A 14,884-nucleotide genomic window follows, 5' to 3' on the forward strand; every position below is an offset into this window, starting at 1 on the left:
ACCTGTCAGTAAGCGCTCTCCAGGTACCCTCTAGACTCCATCCAGATTTAGTCACTATGCAGGGGCTGGCTGAAGAGCAGCTGCAGCATGTTGATATCATTTGTTCAACCTCAGGGATTTCCATGGCCTGAGGGTGCCAGTGGAAACCTGGAACTGAACGTTCCTTGGAAAGGAGTCTTAGGGAGTCAGACCCTGTGCCCATATGACTTTGAAAGATGTGGCTTAGGACCTAAAGGCTCAAGTGGAGACAGCACAACTGCCCGCAGCAGCATTGGAAACTTGTTTCTGTATTTGACCTTGTTCTATTCAGGAAGGTCATTCTCAATGGTTTTTCTCATCCTTGTACTCAGAGTCAGGCCCAGGAGGCTGCAGCTCGGTACAAAAGAGATATCAAGGCCAGCAAATAAATTACCAACATCTTGGTTCTCGCTTGAGTTGTGGGTTCCCTGCTCGTTGAGGGGGAGGATGCTCACTGAAGACTGTGTAATCTGGACCAGCACCTTGCAAAGTAAATTAGAGCTTCATTGAATGATTATTTTTTAAAAAGCAGCACACCCAGGAAGGTATTAATATATTAATCCCACATGAAATTTACTCCCAGAAGTGGATTTACCTTGAAACTAGTAAAGCTGAAGTTGCAGGGTCTCTCATCATCACAGGTCCCCATAAGGCTCTGTGCTTAATGCATGTGACTAACTTTATAATCTTTTTTTACAAAGGATGCTCTTCAAATTGTATAACCCTCCTGCCCCACAAAACCTTAATCCGACCTTAGCTATTGCCAGAACCAGTTCTTAGCTATCTGCTAGCTGATTGTCCAAATTTCAGCTTTATCTAGGGGCAAACCTTGCACGCTAAAGGAAGGTAAACTATTTTCTCAGTGGTCCACTGGTTCTTTTGTTTTCATATTTACTTCCCACTTGACTTGCAAGGCAACAGGGCTTTGTGTGAACTGCTCTGATTTGTCCCTCCTGGAAGAGTTTCTGAACAGAATGGATTTGTGTTCTCCAAGCATCGAAGCAGGCGCAGGAACTAGAGAAGACTTGTCCCAGTCAACGAACAGCCTTCCAGTCCTTCCTGAGACAAATCTTGTCTCTGTGCCTTTGTTTTTTATTAAAACGAGCCCTGATGCCATAAAATTCACATGTTAAGGAAATAAATATTTCAAAGCTAAACATGAAAGATTTGAGGGGTCAATCATACTCCCAGTGAGGATAACTAAAAACTGACAGTATTTCTATTTTTAAATTTGACTGGAATTTTCAGAGTTGCCAAGTTTAGTCATCTCATATTTTTTCAGTGGAGTTTATGTCTTTTTGTTTGTTTTTAAATCACTCCTTTTTCAGCCCCAGAACACCATGTGAGGAGTTTAACCTCCAATGGAATTTGAGCTCTGACTTTGTGGAACCTCATGACTCTGGCTTAGTGACACCATCAGTGGTACATGGCATGTTTGTATTCTAGTTACTGTGTATTTCACAGAATAAGTAAATGCTTAAGAAATTAATATTTATCTCCTAGAGATCACTTTGTATTCTTTCGAAAATCATCTTTAACTCTGATGTTTAAAAATCAGGAAAACAGAGATAGGACACTGTGTAATAAATATATCTACTTAAAGACTCCAATTATTCATTTACCGGTAGTATATTTTAATTCATGAAACATGAGGAATTTTTTACTCATCAAGCAATATTTCTCAGTGCTAAAAATTTGTTATTCTTTATGTATTTCTTTTTTTTTTTTTTTTTGCCACACCACACAACTTCTGGGATCTTAGCTCCTCAACCAGGGATCAAACCCACATTCCCTGTATTGGAAGGCAGAGTCTTAATCACTGGACTGCTGGGGAAGTCCCTCTTTATGAATTTCTACAGGGAAGTTTGAATTTTTTCTGAGGTAGAAAGTAATCAGTTTTTAAGAGGAAATGTCCCTTTTATAGGCCAATCTACACAACCCAATAGGCAGAGAAAAAGGCAGGGGGTACAGATGAGTGGATTCCTAGCTTACTATGTTTGTCAGTCGTGTCCAGCTCTTTCCAACCTCATGGACTTAGTCCAGGATACTGGAGTGGGTTGCCATTTCCTTCTCCAAGCGATCTTCCCAACACAGGGATTGAACCCAGGTCTCCCGCATTGCAGGTGGATTCTTTACCAACTGAGCCACCAGGGAAGCCCAGCTTACTATAGTATACTCATACTTTTAAAGCTTGGAAATTGATTTTTTTTAAACCTTCATTTTCATTTAAATATATTCTCACACTTCTCATCTTTGTTTACTATAAATTATTTGTCTTGGTAATACAGAACTGGCTTTGTTTTTCATTCTCTCACTTTCAAACTCAAGAACCCTGGGAAAAGTTTGGAAAAGTTTATGTACAAGAAAAACTGTATGTAAATCCAATTTGATCACAGGCAGGTTGATATTATAGGTGAATTAAAAAAAAAACAAAACTCACGACTTGCTCCTTAAGAACAACCTTAGGTAAGGGTTTATCTTGTCAGTCTCGTTATGTAAGCCAGGTGTCCAAACAACATTAGAAATGACAGAAAAGGGAGAAGAAGCTGGCGCCCTGTGGGCAACAGTACCATTCTCTGCAGTGTTTATACTGCGACACAGGGCATTTACCACACTCCCAAGGGTAAGAAAGCAGCATGCAAAATACCCACATTGTAGAATAAGACAGAAAACACTTTTTAAAACTGGCTTATAATCCTCTTCAGATTCCCACTCTCCATGGCAGACATTCATGCCATATGAGTTCTGATTTTAGGGGTTACCAAGTCACTGACAATTGCAATAGGATATATAATGGACGGAAAAAAGGGGAACTTCTTCTTTATGGAATGAAAGTTTCTTCAGACCTCATATTAGAAACAGCTCCCCGTCCCATCCCCTTCTTTGTTTGGCTTTAGAAACTAGGACCTCAGCTCATATGAAGACTAGAGATGAAGCCCTCTGGGCTTTATTTCTCTAAAAGGTGGCATTGCTTTTCATTACAAAATGTTACCAAATAAATATGCTGACTAAATTTTAACACTTTATGTAAGATAAAGGCCCATCTGTATAAGAATATTATAAAGTATCATAATAAATTATAATGATGCAAAATCATTCTTCCTTCCATGCATGTATTCTTTCTTCACTGTTTAAAAAAATTTACTTGAACTTACAGATGCTTTCACTGACTCTTGCATGTTCATAAATCCACATGTGTTCACAAGATTTAAAATTAACTTTGGGTAATCAATTCTATGAGAAGCTTTCAAAAAGATAGCGTACCATGTGACACGAGGTTCTGGCCAGCCAGCTATAGAGCAGTGTAATTTTACATTTTCTTTCTCCCAAACAGTATGGGAACGAGGTTTAATGACAAATTCAGGAGCATGGAGAAGATTATCTTCATTCAACTTTTTATGAAATGCCTCGGTTTCTTCTAACTGAAAAAAATTATCAAGACATGAAATCAAAGTAACATGTGCTACAAAAATGAAATGTACCAATCAAAATGATAATTTTTTCATTTGGAGTCTTACTCTGGTATTTGGAGCAAATGAATTCCCCTCATCCCTTTAAAAAAATAGACATATCACTTAATTTTTAACATTCTAAGCCTGAGCTACATATTGTACTTTCCAAAGGTGGATTTTTAAGGTTCTCAAGAACTTTAATTTCTGTAGAACCTAAAATTTCACAGAATTTAAAACTATAAAGTCTGTCTTTCTTTGAACTGTACATTTCGATGTCTTTTCCCCTTCTTTCTTAGTTGTTTCTCCACAAGACCACACATTTCTTCATTTGAAACTAATTAATCTATATTACACACATGCACATGTTACATGCATTTCTACTTTTTTAAGATGAATTTTTATGGCAGTAGAGTCGATTTACAATGCTGTATTAGTTGCTGCCGCAGAGCAAAGTGAATCAGTTATACAGATACATGAAAACACTCTTGGATTCTATTCCCACGTAGATCATTACAGAGTATTACATAGGGTTCCCTGTGCTCTACAGTAGGTCCTTACTAGCTTCTCTGTCCACAGGATTCTCCAGGCAAGAATACTGGAGTGGGTTGCCATGCCCTCCTCCAGGGGATCTTCCCAACCCAAGGATTGAACCCAGGTCTCCTGCATTGCAGGCAGATTCTTGACCATTTGATCCACCAGGGAAACCCATTTTATACGTCGTGGTGGCATTTACACTTTTCTAAGTTATGTTAAATTGTCTTTTCTTACCGTTTTTTTCAGTGACAGGTGTTCCGCCTTCTCTCGAATGGCAACTTTTCTTGACTTCTTCTCAAGGGCCTCTTCCTGGTGAAGCGTGGACATGGACTGCTTAGATACTGAGGACCGCTTGCTGGCTGTTACACCTTCCTCACTAGCAAGGAGATTCCTCTGGGCTATGTAAGCAGCAGCTTCTTTAATTCTTTGCTCTTCTGTATCTGTAATTCCACTGACATGCACTTGGCTAAAATAAAATAACAGCAAAATATGACTATTGTGGATGTCAGTGATAAGATTGCCCAATTTTGCCAAGTTCAAAGCACCAGACCTCAGATGTTGTACACTGTGCCCAAGGAAAACCTGACATACAACATACTGGCCCATATGAGCTAACTCCTTACACATGGATGTGATCGTCACCTTAACAAATGATATTGACAATAGTAATACCTATTATGGCCAGGGTGCTCTGCCAAGTGCTTTTTGCATAAATTATCTCATTTTCCCCCACAACAACCCTTTGAAGTAAACTGTATCCTTTCTACTTTAGACATATGGTAACAAGGCACAGAGAAGTAAGATAACTTGCGCAACATCATTTCTTTGGTTTCCTTAGTGTGTTTAAACACAGTTTAGTCTGTAATAAAATATTAATTTATAACCTCCGTCTAGAAAAGACAGCATTGTAAAATGACAGACAGTTGTGTGACTGGGTTCCTGATTTATGACTAGTGTGCTTGATCTGGATTCTATAACTCAGATGATGGAATGCATTGCCCAGAGCTGCTGCACACATAAATAAGCTATAAATGTATGTGTGATCCTTATGCCTAGCAGGTTTCCTTTCCAAAATAATAAAAGTTATGAGGGACTTCCCTGGTGGTACAGTGGATAAGAATCAGCCTGCCAATGCAGGGAACATGGGTTTGACCCCTGTTCTGGGAAGGTCCCACATGCCACAGGACACAGGGGTTGGGGGTGGGGGAGGGGTGGCAACTGCAATTAGGAAAACTCAAGTACACTTAAAATATATTTTTGACCCAGAACAGCAGGGACATTTGCCTTTAAGTAAGTGCATATGTGTATGTCAGTGATAACCCTGCTATAATTTGGGTATAAGAGCAAGAATATGATGCTAACATCAAAAACACACTCCTGAAAGTTTTAAATAAATTTAAAACCTTTCCAATCCTCTGTCTCAATTTAAAACCTGTTGCTGACATAAAGTTAGCTCTACTTAGACTATGCATGTGTGCTAAGTCACTTCAGTCGTCTTTGACTCTCTGCGACCCTATGGGCTATAGCCAACCAGGCTCTTCTGTCCAGGCAAGAATATTGGAGTGGGTTGCTGTGCCCTCCTTCAGGAGATCTTCCCAACCAGGGATCAAACCCATGTCTTTTATGTCTCCTGCATTGATAGCCGGGATCTTTACCACTAGGGTCACCTGGGAAGCCCTACCTAGACTGTAAGAAGTGGAATTTTTAAGTGCCATCCAGAAGAAATCGTATTCTCCAAAAATGTACTATATTTGCATTTGCCAGCCCTAGGGGGACTCTTAGCTTAACCATTACAAGTGTCTTGATTTCCTTGTGCAAAAAATTGACATACTAATACCTCTCCAGGGCTGAATGGAGGACTTAGAAGGATGGTTTATATATAATGCACTTACAATGATTTCCAGCAAACAACAGGTACTCAACAAATATTCATTACTTTCCTGTCCTCTTAGATGTTAATATTGTGAACATCATTAAGAAGTGTTATCTTCATAGTAATAGGATATAGGAGATGGCTCCATATAAAAAATGAAGAAAAACTGGAAATAAAACCTAGAATATAAATTTTTTATTAAAAATTTCATTTATCATAGCTTATTCTGTAAATAAATTTTTGAGACTGGTCTGGAGGGGACAAAATGGTTTGGTGGGGAAAGGGCAGGAAGAAGCTGGAGAGAGTGAGAAACTTCATTTTGTGCCCACACAGGTGGAGAGTCATGCCATATAGGTTAATGCTAAGCTGACATGACTTTTAAATGATTTTTTTTTAAAGCACAAAATTAAATATTTTTCTCCTCCAACCTAGTCATCTCCTGAAAGGAATATGAGTGCTATTAAACCAACTGTGAAGAAGCTGAGTCTGGGCAAGCATACTTCACAATATAAGCCTGTTTGTCTCTAAAGTTCAGTTTAAAAAATCAGATATAAAAAATCAAAGATATAAAATAAAAAGCTAAAAATAGAATATTGTTTATCCCTTTCCTAAGTAGGTTTGCAGCAATTATGACATCAGCCTCTGAAGCAATTGGGAAAGGAACCATCAAAAAGCAATGGGAAGAGAAAATGCAGGGAAACCAAAGAAGTAGGTCACCAAAAATCACAGCCAAGTTATTTCCTACTGATTTTCTGGATAGTTTTTGCCCGGAGAGGGCAACCTCGTTTTGAACATCACATTAACTTTGTGAATAATCTCCATTCAAAGGAAAAAAACAGGGAAGGCTCAGAAAGTTTCTGTTAAACTTTAATTTGGTGTCTTAGACAAGTCTCCTTTCAAGATTTCTTTGTATATATTATCATTCAAAAATGTTTATATTATAAACAGAAATTTGGCATTACACAGACTTGTGATTTAGTGATTATTTTGTTTGAATTTTATCTCAAAATAAATAGTAATCTATTTTGTATTTAACAAATATAAGCCAGGCATTCAAGCTATGGTGCAATGCTTTTAGTTAGTCTATATTTCTAAGGATTTTTTTCTTCCTAATGAATAATAATTAAAACCACACTGGCAACCAATCTACCTAAATATATCATTTGATTTTTTTCTTTTAGTTTACCCAATACTTTATAGTTTTAACCTTTCTTTGTGTCCTAACTATAGCACCTGTATATAGTATCCAATCACTAGCATCCAATACTTTGCTTCTAGTTTCAACTAGTTACATAATTAGAAATAAGTCTCTAATCAATCTCTGTGGTCACATAGCCATCCTATGTGATGGCAAACATTTTTACAATGATCACATCTCCCACTGTGCACAGTTCCAAGGTTCCTCAGACCTTTCTCAACCAGTACAAAGTAAATGCTCAATAAATCATAGCTGATATTACTATTACTACCTGAAAACATTTATTCCCCACTTCTTTTTTAGAATAATTAATTAATTCATTAACTTGTCTGCACTGGGTCTTAGTTGCAGTATGCAGGATCCCTGATCTTCACTGTGGCATGCAAACTCGTAGTTGTGGCATGTGAGATTTAGTCCCTTAACCAGGGATCAAACCCCTGCCCTCTGCATTGGGAGCGTGAAGTATTAATTTTAAATAGTTCCACCAGGGAAGTCCCTCTCCACTTTCTAAAAATCAGATCCAGGGAGAGAATCCATACATACCGTCCTGAGAAAATAGGCACCATGTAGTCACTTGGCAGATTTTCTTTCTCCTCTCCAGAGAGAAGGCTCTTCTTGGCTCTCTTTGTTTGGGGGCTCAACTTGGATGAATAATCTAACATCAGGCTGGAATCTGTAAGTCTGACAAAAAAACACCCTAATGTTAGTCAATAATTTAAAAAATGTTTAGAAGTTTTAAATTTAGGAGTGTTGCATAGACTCCTAGATGGCTAATGTCATAATTATCTTCTATCTTTAGAACTAAAATAGAGCGAAAATGACCTCACATAATGCACTCTATCCAGACATAAGAAAAATAGGTCTGTAGTAATTTCATGGCCTTTTCTCATTAAAGTTTCAGGGGAAAGCAGCTGTGCTTTGGTAATGTTTTCAAATACCCTTTGCTGTTAAATTTATGTTGGAAATGTAGGCAGCCTACATGAATGGTTTGGATACATTGTACATGCAAATGCTTTCAGAGGATTGATAAACAAAGATAAAGCAAGTTTTCTGTATTGAGAGCCCAGTCAATTCAGGGCCTTGAGGTTGAACTTGAGGTTTTTGTATAATGTAGCAGATTCTGTTTGAAAGAACATTGAGCTCATTAAACAACAGAATTAATATATTTTAGATGAACACACAGCATCAAGTGACTCGGAAAATTACAGATTTGATAAAGAACCTTTTGATAATGCTGTAGCACACACAAAAATCCACCCATGCACACTGGTGCAAGTGGTGCTTGGAGGCAGCTATTGTTCTAATAAAGCAAAAAATGTGTTAGAGTGGAAAACAAGACAGCTGAGATTGCACCTAGAGAAAAGGATTGGTGACATTAAAAGTACAATCTTTATATAGTTCTTGGATGAAATGAAATGCATTTTCATTCAAAAGCAGAATTTGGCATAAATTTCAGTTCATGGATCTCTGAAGTCAATCCATGGACTCAGGTTAAAAGTCTCCATTGTAATGATAGAAAGTCACAATAAGAAATCGTACAGAAACTCTGTATGACCCTTGTAATTTTTATATAGACTTGAATTGATTCTGAAACTGAAAATTAATATTAAAAAGATCTCTAATACATGGAATCTAGAAAGATGGTAGGGGTGATCCTATGCGCAGGATAGCAAAGGACACGCAGACATAAAGGACAGAATTTTGGACAGTGGGGAAAGGAGAAGGTGGGATGATTTGAGAGAATAGCATTGAAATATATACATTACCATATGTAAAATAGATAGCCAGGGGAGTTTGCTGTATGATGCAGAGAACCCAAGGCTAGTGCTCTGTGACAACCTGGAGGGTTGGGGTGGGGAAGGAGGTAGGAGGGAGGTTCAAGAGCGAGGGGATATATGCCAATGGCCGACTCATGTTGATGCATGGCAGAAACCATCACAATTTTGTAAAGCAATTACCCTCCAATTAAAAATAAAATAAATATATATTTTTTAAAAGGTCCCTACTGTCAAGAAAATTTGAAAAGAAAATGAATCACGTGAATTGTGTGGCATGGAAAAACCAAGCTGCCCGGTTAAAACAGAAAAACCTTCCAAAGAGTCCAAACCTTGATTGTTTCTCAATCTTTAAAAAACATTAGGAAAAGCAGGGATTACTTAGGTCAAAAGAAGACAGTGCATAGACATAGTACAAAATGGATACACAATAATGCAAATAAACTTATCCTCTGCTAAGCAAGCAACACAGAACTCTTGGGCTTCTAGGAAGCCCTGGGAGTACAGTGGTTCTGGGCCTGGGAGTGTAGGGTGGGCTACAGGCTTTAATTCCTGGAGTGGAGGGGTAGCATGGAAATGACAAACCTCTTCCTCCCCCACTAACCGCCCCTCCCCCAGGGTGAATATGCAGCTCTTATTCTATGATCAGCATTAATACTAAAGGTTAGAACCTTGAATTCAAGCTTGTGGATTGGTTACCAGTTGGAAGGCTTAGTGAAATTTGTTCCTGGGTGGCTGTTCCAAGCAACAGCAAAATGATTGCATTCTAAACCCTTAGTGAGTTACAAAGTACAGGCTGTGCTAATACAGGTCTAAGTTTAAAATGGTATTTTCCATCACTCCTTTAATTCCATTACTGTACAAAATAAAATTAATTATGGAGTTTGAGCTTTTTTTCTATTTATAGAACATTTGCTTTTTCTAATTTTTCTCATTTCTCTGTTTTTGCTCTTTTTACTATTTACTTTCATTCTACTGTCTACACTCATATCCTCATGAGCATATTTTCAATGTTTGCTTATATTAAAAGGGGACATATGTATAACTACGGTTGATTCATGCTGATGTTTGACAGAAAACAACAAAATTCTGTAAATCAATTAACCTTCAATTAAAAAATAAAAGTCATGATTTGTCATTCTTTTTCTTGTATTGTTGTTCCTTTTTTTTCAGTCATTTTTTCCCTTTAAGATAAATCTTTCAAACAAAGCATTTGTTGCATACAATGTGCCAGAATGTGATTATTCTATTCTCACAGGTAAATCACAGCAGACAGTTTTTAATAGTAAAACTTTATAGTAAAGATTTATGGGACTATCATTAGTTTTTATGTCATATTTCATTTGGAACAAAAGACTTCATAAAAGCACTGTGATTTTATATATTATCTAGTATTATTTAGAAAATCCAAAGTACTTAGAAGATATCAAACATTTGCTATGCTCTCTAAAGTTTCTTCAAGCTAACAAAAAGAGTGTATTGAGGATTAAATGTTAAAATACTGTGCTAACAGACTATTTGGTAATGTTAAGTCATTTATCAAAACTAACAAAACTCAATCAGATGAAGTTTTAAGAAACTGACTATGCAATAATTGTTTAACTAATTATGTGAAGAAACGCCATCAATTGCTTCTTTTGTTATGACCCAAGAACACGGAAACCTAACATCTTACTCTATCAAATTTTAAAGTCAAATAATGTTTTTAAAGGAGTTCAATAGAAAATGTAAAATTTAAATTTCTTTTTTAAATTTGAATTTCTTTGAAATTACATCAAAGAGCTAAATAAACGCTTGCTAACCTCTTGGGCTTTTAGTTGCATCTAAATTTTGAAAATAATCCTGTCTCAAAAGCCAGTTTCTGAGTAGACACTTTAAGTTTGATATGTATGGATCAATGTGGTCTTTTAACTATTAAAACTATATTTAATGTTCTTTATGTCTTAAATCTTGATTCTTTCTGAATTCCATTTTATGAAAGCAGTGAAAATAAGCTACTGTGTTTAGTTGCTAAGTCGTGTCTGACTCTGAGACCCTATGAACTGTAGCCCTCCAGGCTCCTCTGTCCACGGGACTTCCCAGGCAAGAATACTGGAGTAGGTTGTCATTTCCTTATGCAGGGGATCTTCATGACCCAGAGATCAAACCCATGTCTCCTGCATTGGCAGGTACATTCTTTACCACTGAGCCACCTGGGAAGTCCCTGAAACTAAGGTAAGCTTTGAAACTATAGGTAAGGATTGATTTGTGTGTACACGTGTACCCACGCATCTGTAACTGTGTCTAGGTACATCTACCTGTACTCCACTACTAATTGTGGTATGTGCTCTGTTAATATGCCTAAAGTTAGTAGAATTTAAGGATATATCACGATTTGTTTGACATCACATCTATGACCAGCAGCACCCCAGAGAAGGGATATAGCCCAGGAGAAAGCTCTCTCTAGAAATGTTCCAGGGACTCAGAAATAAACTTGCACTTCATCTAGTTCAAATACTGAACAACAGCATAACCTTCTACTCGTACAAATTCATAATTATTCTTGACAGGAAAAACAAGAACAAAACTACTATAGAATCACTGAACTGGAAGAGATCTCAGGGACATTTCCACCACCCTCCTTGCTTCATAGATGAAGACCTAGCGTGTCTTTGTAACTTGCCCAGGTTTACCCAGCAAGTTGGTAGGTGAACTAGGACCAGCACCCATGTAGGTTAGTGCTCTTTCCTCTATACCAGTGGCCTTCAACTTCGTGTCTGAGTCTTCTCGATCCAAACATATTTGATCATGTCACCTATATATGTCTGTCTATTTATAAATTTTTTACATATACTGCTGAATAAATATTCTCACTTTGTGAAATTTCAACCAATAAAAAAATGTTCAGGGCCAAGTTTAATTTTTTTAACTACAGAAGTGCTAATATATCTTCCTACATTTCCTTGGCTTGCCTTCATGGACTCCCCACTTCGGAAACCACGACAACATGTCACACTGCCCATAATGACTCTGATTTTGATTAGTTATTCCTAAATTTATTCACATCTCACAAAAAGTCAAATGCAACTGAGTGAGTAAGCATAGCACAGAACATAGAGGTTATGAAATCATCACAGTCCAATTAGAAATAAAGCATTAAGAAGCTCATTAAACTTTACATGAAGTCAAAAGCTAGTTCTTTAAAGTCATGTTTATAATCATCACGTAATTGTGAAAAATTGTCCTAGTTCCTCAGGATGAGTAACTATGCCTGCTTATGTTAAGTATGGATCTACTTAATGGCTATATTACTTTCTGAAAAAATTATGACAACTTATCAGCATGTTCTAGAAAAAAATGATGGGCTGTAGGCTTTGTCTTTTGCTGACACTATTCCCAAACCCAGCACCACCCACCCACATGTGCTCATGATTATATTACATTACTGATTTCCTTCTCTATCTGTCCCACTCCTGTGACTATTCAAGGAGAGAGATGGCCTAAAAGTTACATTTATATCCTCAGCACTGTGTCCAGTGCCTGATAGTGTTCAATAAGGGTTTATCGAATGACGTGAAATCAAGATTCAACCTCCTGTAGCCATACCCTATCTCTGTGATTCTCAACCCTGACTTCACATGAGAATCAGCTGAGGAGCTAGTAAGAAAGACCAATGCAGAGGTCGGACTTCCAGTATGGTGGAGTGAGTAGTTCAGCAGGTCCTCTCTCTAAAAAAACCGTGATAAAACTGGATACAATTGTCAAAACCAACCCATTCAGGCCTCTGAAAATCAAGCACAGGCACACACTACACCGACAGGTGGCTGGCTGTTCATGAAAAGATACTGAACTTCAAGTCTGAATAGTAGGAGTCTGTGTGACATGCTTACCTAGTTCTTTCCCACCCCCACCCCCAGCTCAATCTATAAAGTACTTCTACTAAGGTGGGAAAAGGTGAGAAACTTTTAATATTCACTGTCAGAGGGGCTGATTTGGAGCAGATTATGATAAACCTCTACAACCAGCAACACTGTAAGTAACACTAGCCACCTAAGATGCAAACAAACAAGGGAAGTCAGCCGCTCAGTCAGTCTTCGGATACAGTCATGGTTGGAACAAGCAGCAGATGGGCACATCAGTCAGAGATATAATAGGAAGATTTGAAAAATAAGACCACCAAGGGGGCCTTCATAAGCTCTCTCCATGTGCTTGAATGGAAAAAACTGGAAGGACTCAGGTCATCCACATATGATTGGCTGACTGTGTGTGAGCCTGTGTGTGCAGAGAAGAGACAAGGGAGTCTAGAGACAAACAAATCCAGGGCATACACATTTTAAACTGACCTGGACTTCAAATATGCTCCCCAACACACACACCCAGACACACAGATCTATTGCCAGAGGATGGAAGCTTTACTGTCTTGAGATGTTTGAGAGCACAGATGTCTGACCATTCATTGATTGGTCATTAATCTATGCAAACACCAAGTGATCCCTATGAATTCAGGCTTAAAAATAAGAACAATAATTTTTTAAAACACTAAACAAAGACATCAGCAGTAACAGTGTTGGGTAAACAGAGTCTATAAATGTGTTTAGGCAAGTAATTTAACAAAACACAGCAGCAAAACATTTGGGAAAAATTCAGAATCCAGAATTATTACAATATGTTATCTATTATGCCCTATTTTCAACAACAAAAAAATTATGAGACATGACAAGAAATAGGAAAGTGTGATGCATGCTAGAAGAAAAAAAGCAATAAATAAAAATTGTCTCCAAGTGCACCCTGATATTGGATTTAGCAGACAAAGACTTCAAAACAGTAATTAGAAATATGTTCAAAATAAAGGAACTATATTCAAAGGCTAATTAAGGAAACCATGTTTAAATAATTAAAGGGAAGTATTATAATAATGACTCAAAAAGAAAGAATGTCAACAAAAAGATAGGAATTGTAAAATAAGGTCAAATGGATATTCTGGAGTTTAAAAGTACAATAACTTAAATGAAAAAGTTATTAAAGGGACCCAAAAGATTTTACATAAAAGAATAAAATAATCAAGTAAGCTGAAGATAGAAACTAATCTAAAAAAACAGAAAAAGGATGAAGAAAAAATATGTTGTCAGACAACATCAAATATACCACAATATGAGTAATGGTAGTACCAGAAAGAGGAGAAAGAGAGAAGGGGCAGGAAAAGATATTTGAAGAAATAATGGCTTAAAATTCCCCAAATTTGTGTAAAAATAGTACTCTGTGAATCCAAGATGCTCAACAAACCCAAGTATGATACTCCCAAAGAGATACACATGTAGACATATCGACATATCATAGTCAAACTGTTGAAAGCCAAAGCCAGAGAGAAAACTAGAAAGTAGCAAGAGTAAAATGATTCATCACATATAAGGGAACAAGGTATTAATGACTGATTTCACATCAGAAACTATACATCCCAGAAGACATTTGTATGACATATTTAAGTGCTGGGGGGAAAACTAAATCAAGAATTTTATATCCAGCAAAACCACTACTCAAAACTGAAAACAAAGTAAAGACATTGACAAAGATAGAGAATTCATTGCTAGCAGACCTGCCTTACAAGAAATGCTAAAGCAAATCTCTCATATATCATAAGGAAACATGATAAATGCATTTATGCCAAAAAAAATTAGATGACTTAAATGAAATGGAAAAATTCCCATATAGATTTAAATGACCAAAACTAACTCAAGAAGAAATTAAAAATCATAACAGCTCAATAACAAATAAGGAAATTAAATTAGTAATTTATCTATGCACAAGGACTTCCCTGCTGGTCCAGGGGTTAAGAATCCTCCTTTCAATGCAGGGGGCCCAGATTCCACCCCTGGTCAGGGAACTAAGATCCCACATGCTGTGGAGCAACTAATCCCACATACTAGAGAGCCCATGTGCCACAACTAAGACCCAATGCAGCCAAATAAATAAATATATATATATTTTAAATCCATGCACAATGGATAGCCCAGGCCTACATGGTTTCATTGACAAATTACATGAACTATTTAAGGAA

General features: G+C 37.1%; 1 protein-coding gene across 1 annotated transcript in view; it reads right to left on the bottom strand.

Annotated features, from left to right (window-relative positions):
- MYOM1 (myomesin 1) overlaps positions 1-14,884 on the bottom strand; it is a 147,019-nt gene that overhangs the window by 90,348 nt on the left and 41,787 nt on the right. The window contains exons 3-5 of the mRNA XM_061131273.1: positions 7,619-7,756; positions 4,239-4,470; positions 3,283-3,440 (exon numbers count right to left, since the gene is read on the bottom strand). Of these exons, the coding sequence (XP_060987256.1) occupies positions 3,283-3,440; positions 4,239-4,470; positions 7,619-7,756 (528 nt within the window). The remainder of the gene's footprint in view (positions 1-3,282; positions 3,441-4,238; positions 4,471-7,618; positions 7,757-14,884) is intronic.

Source organism: Dama dama, chromosome 27, assembly GCF_033118175.1.
Source record: "Dama dama isolate Ldn47 chromosome 27, ASM3311817v1, whole genome shotgun sequence".
Classification (NCBI taxonomy): Eukaryota; Metazoa; Chordata; class Mammalia; order Artiodactyla; family Cervidae; genus Dama; species Dama dama.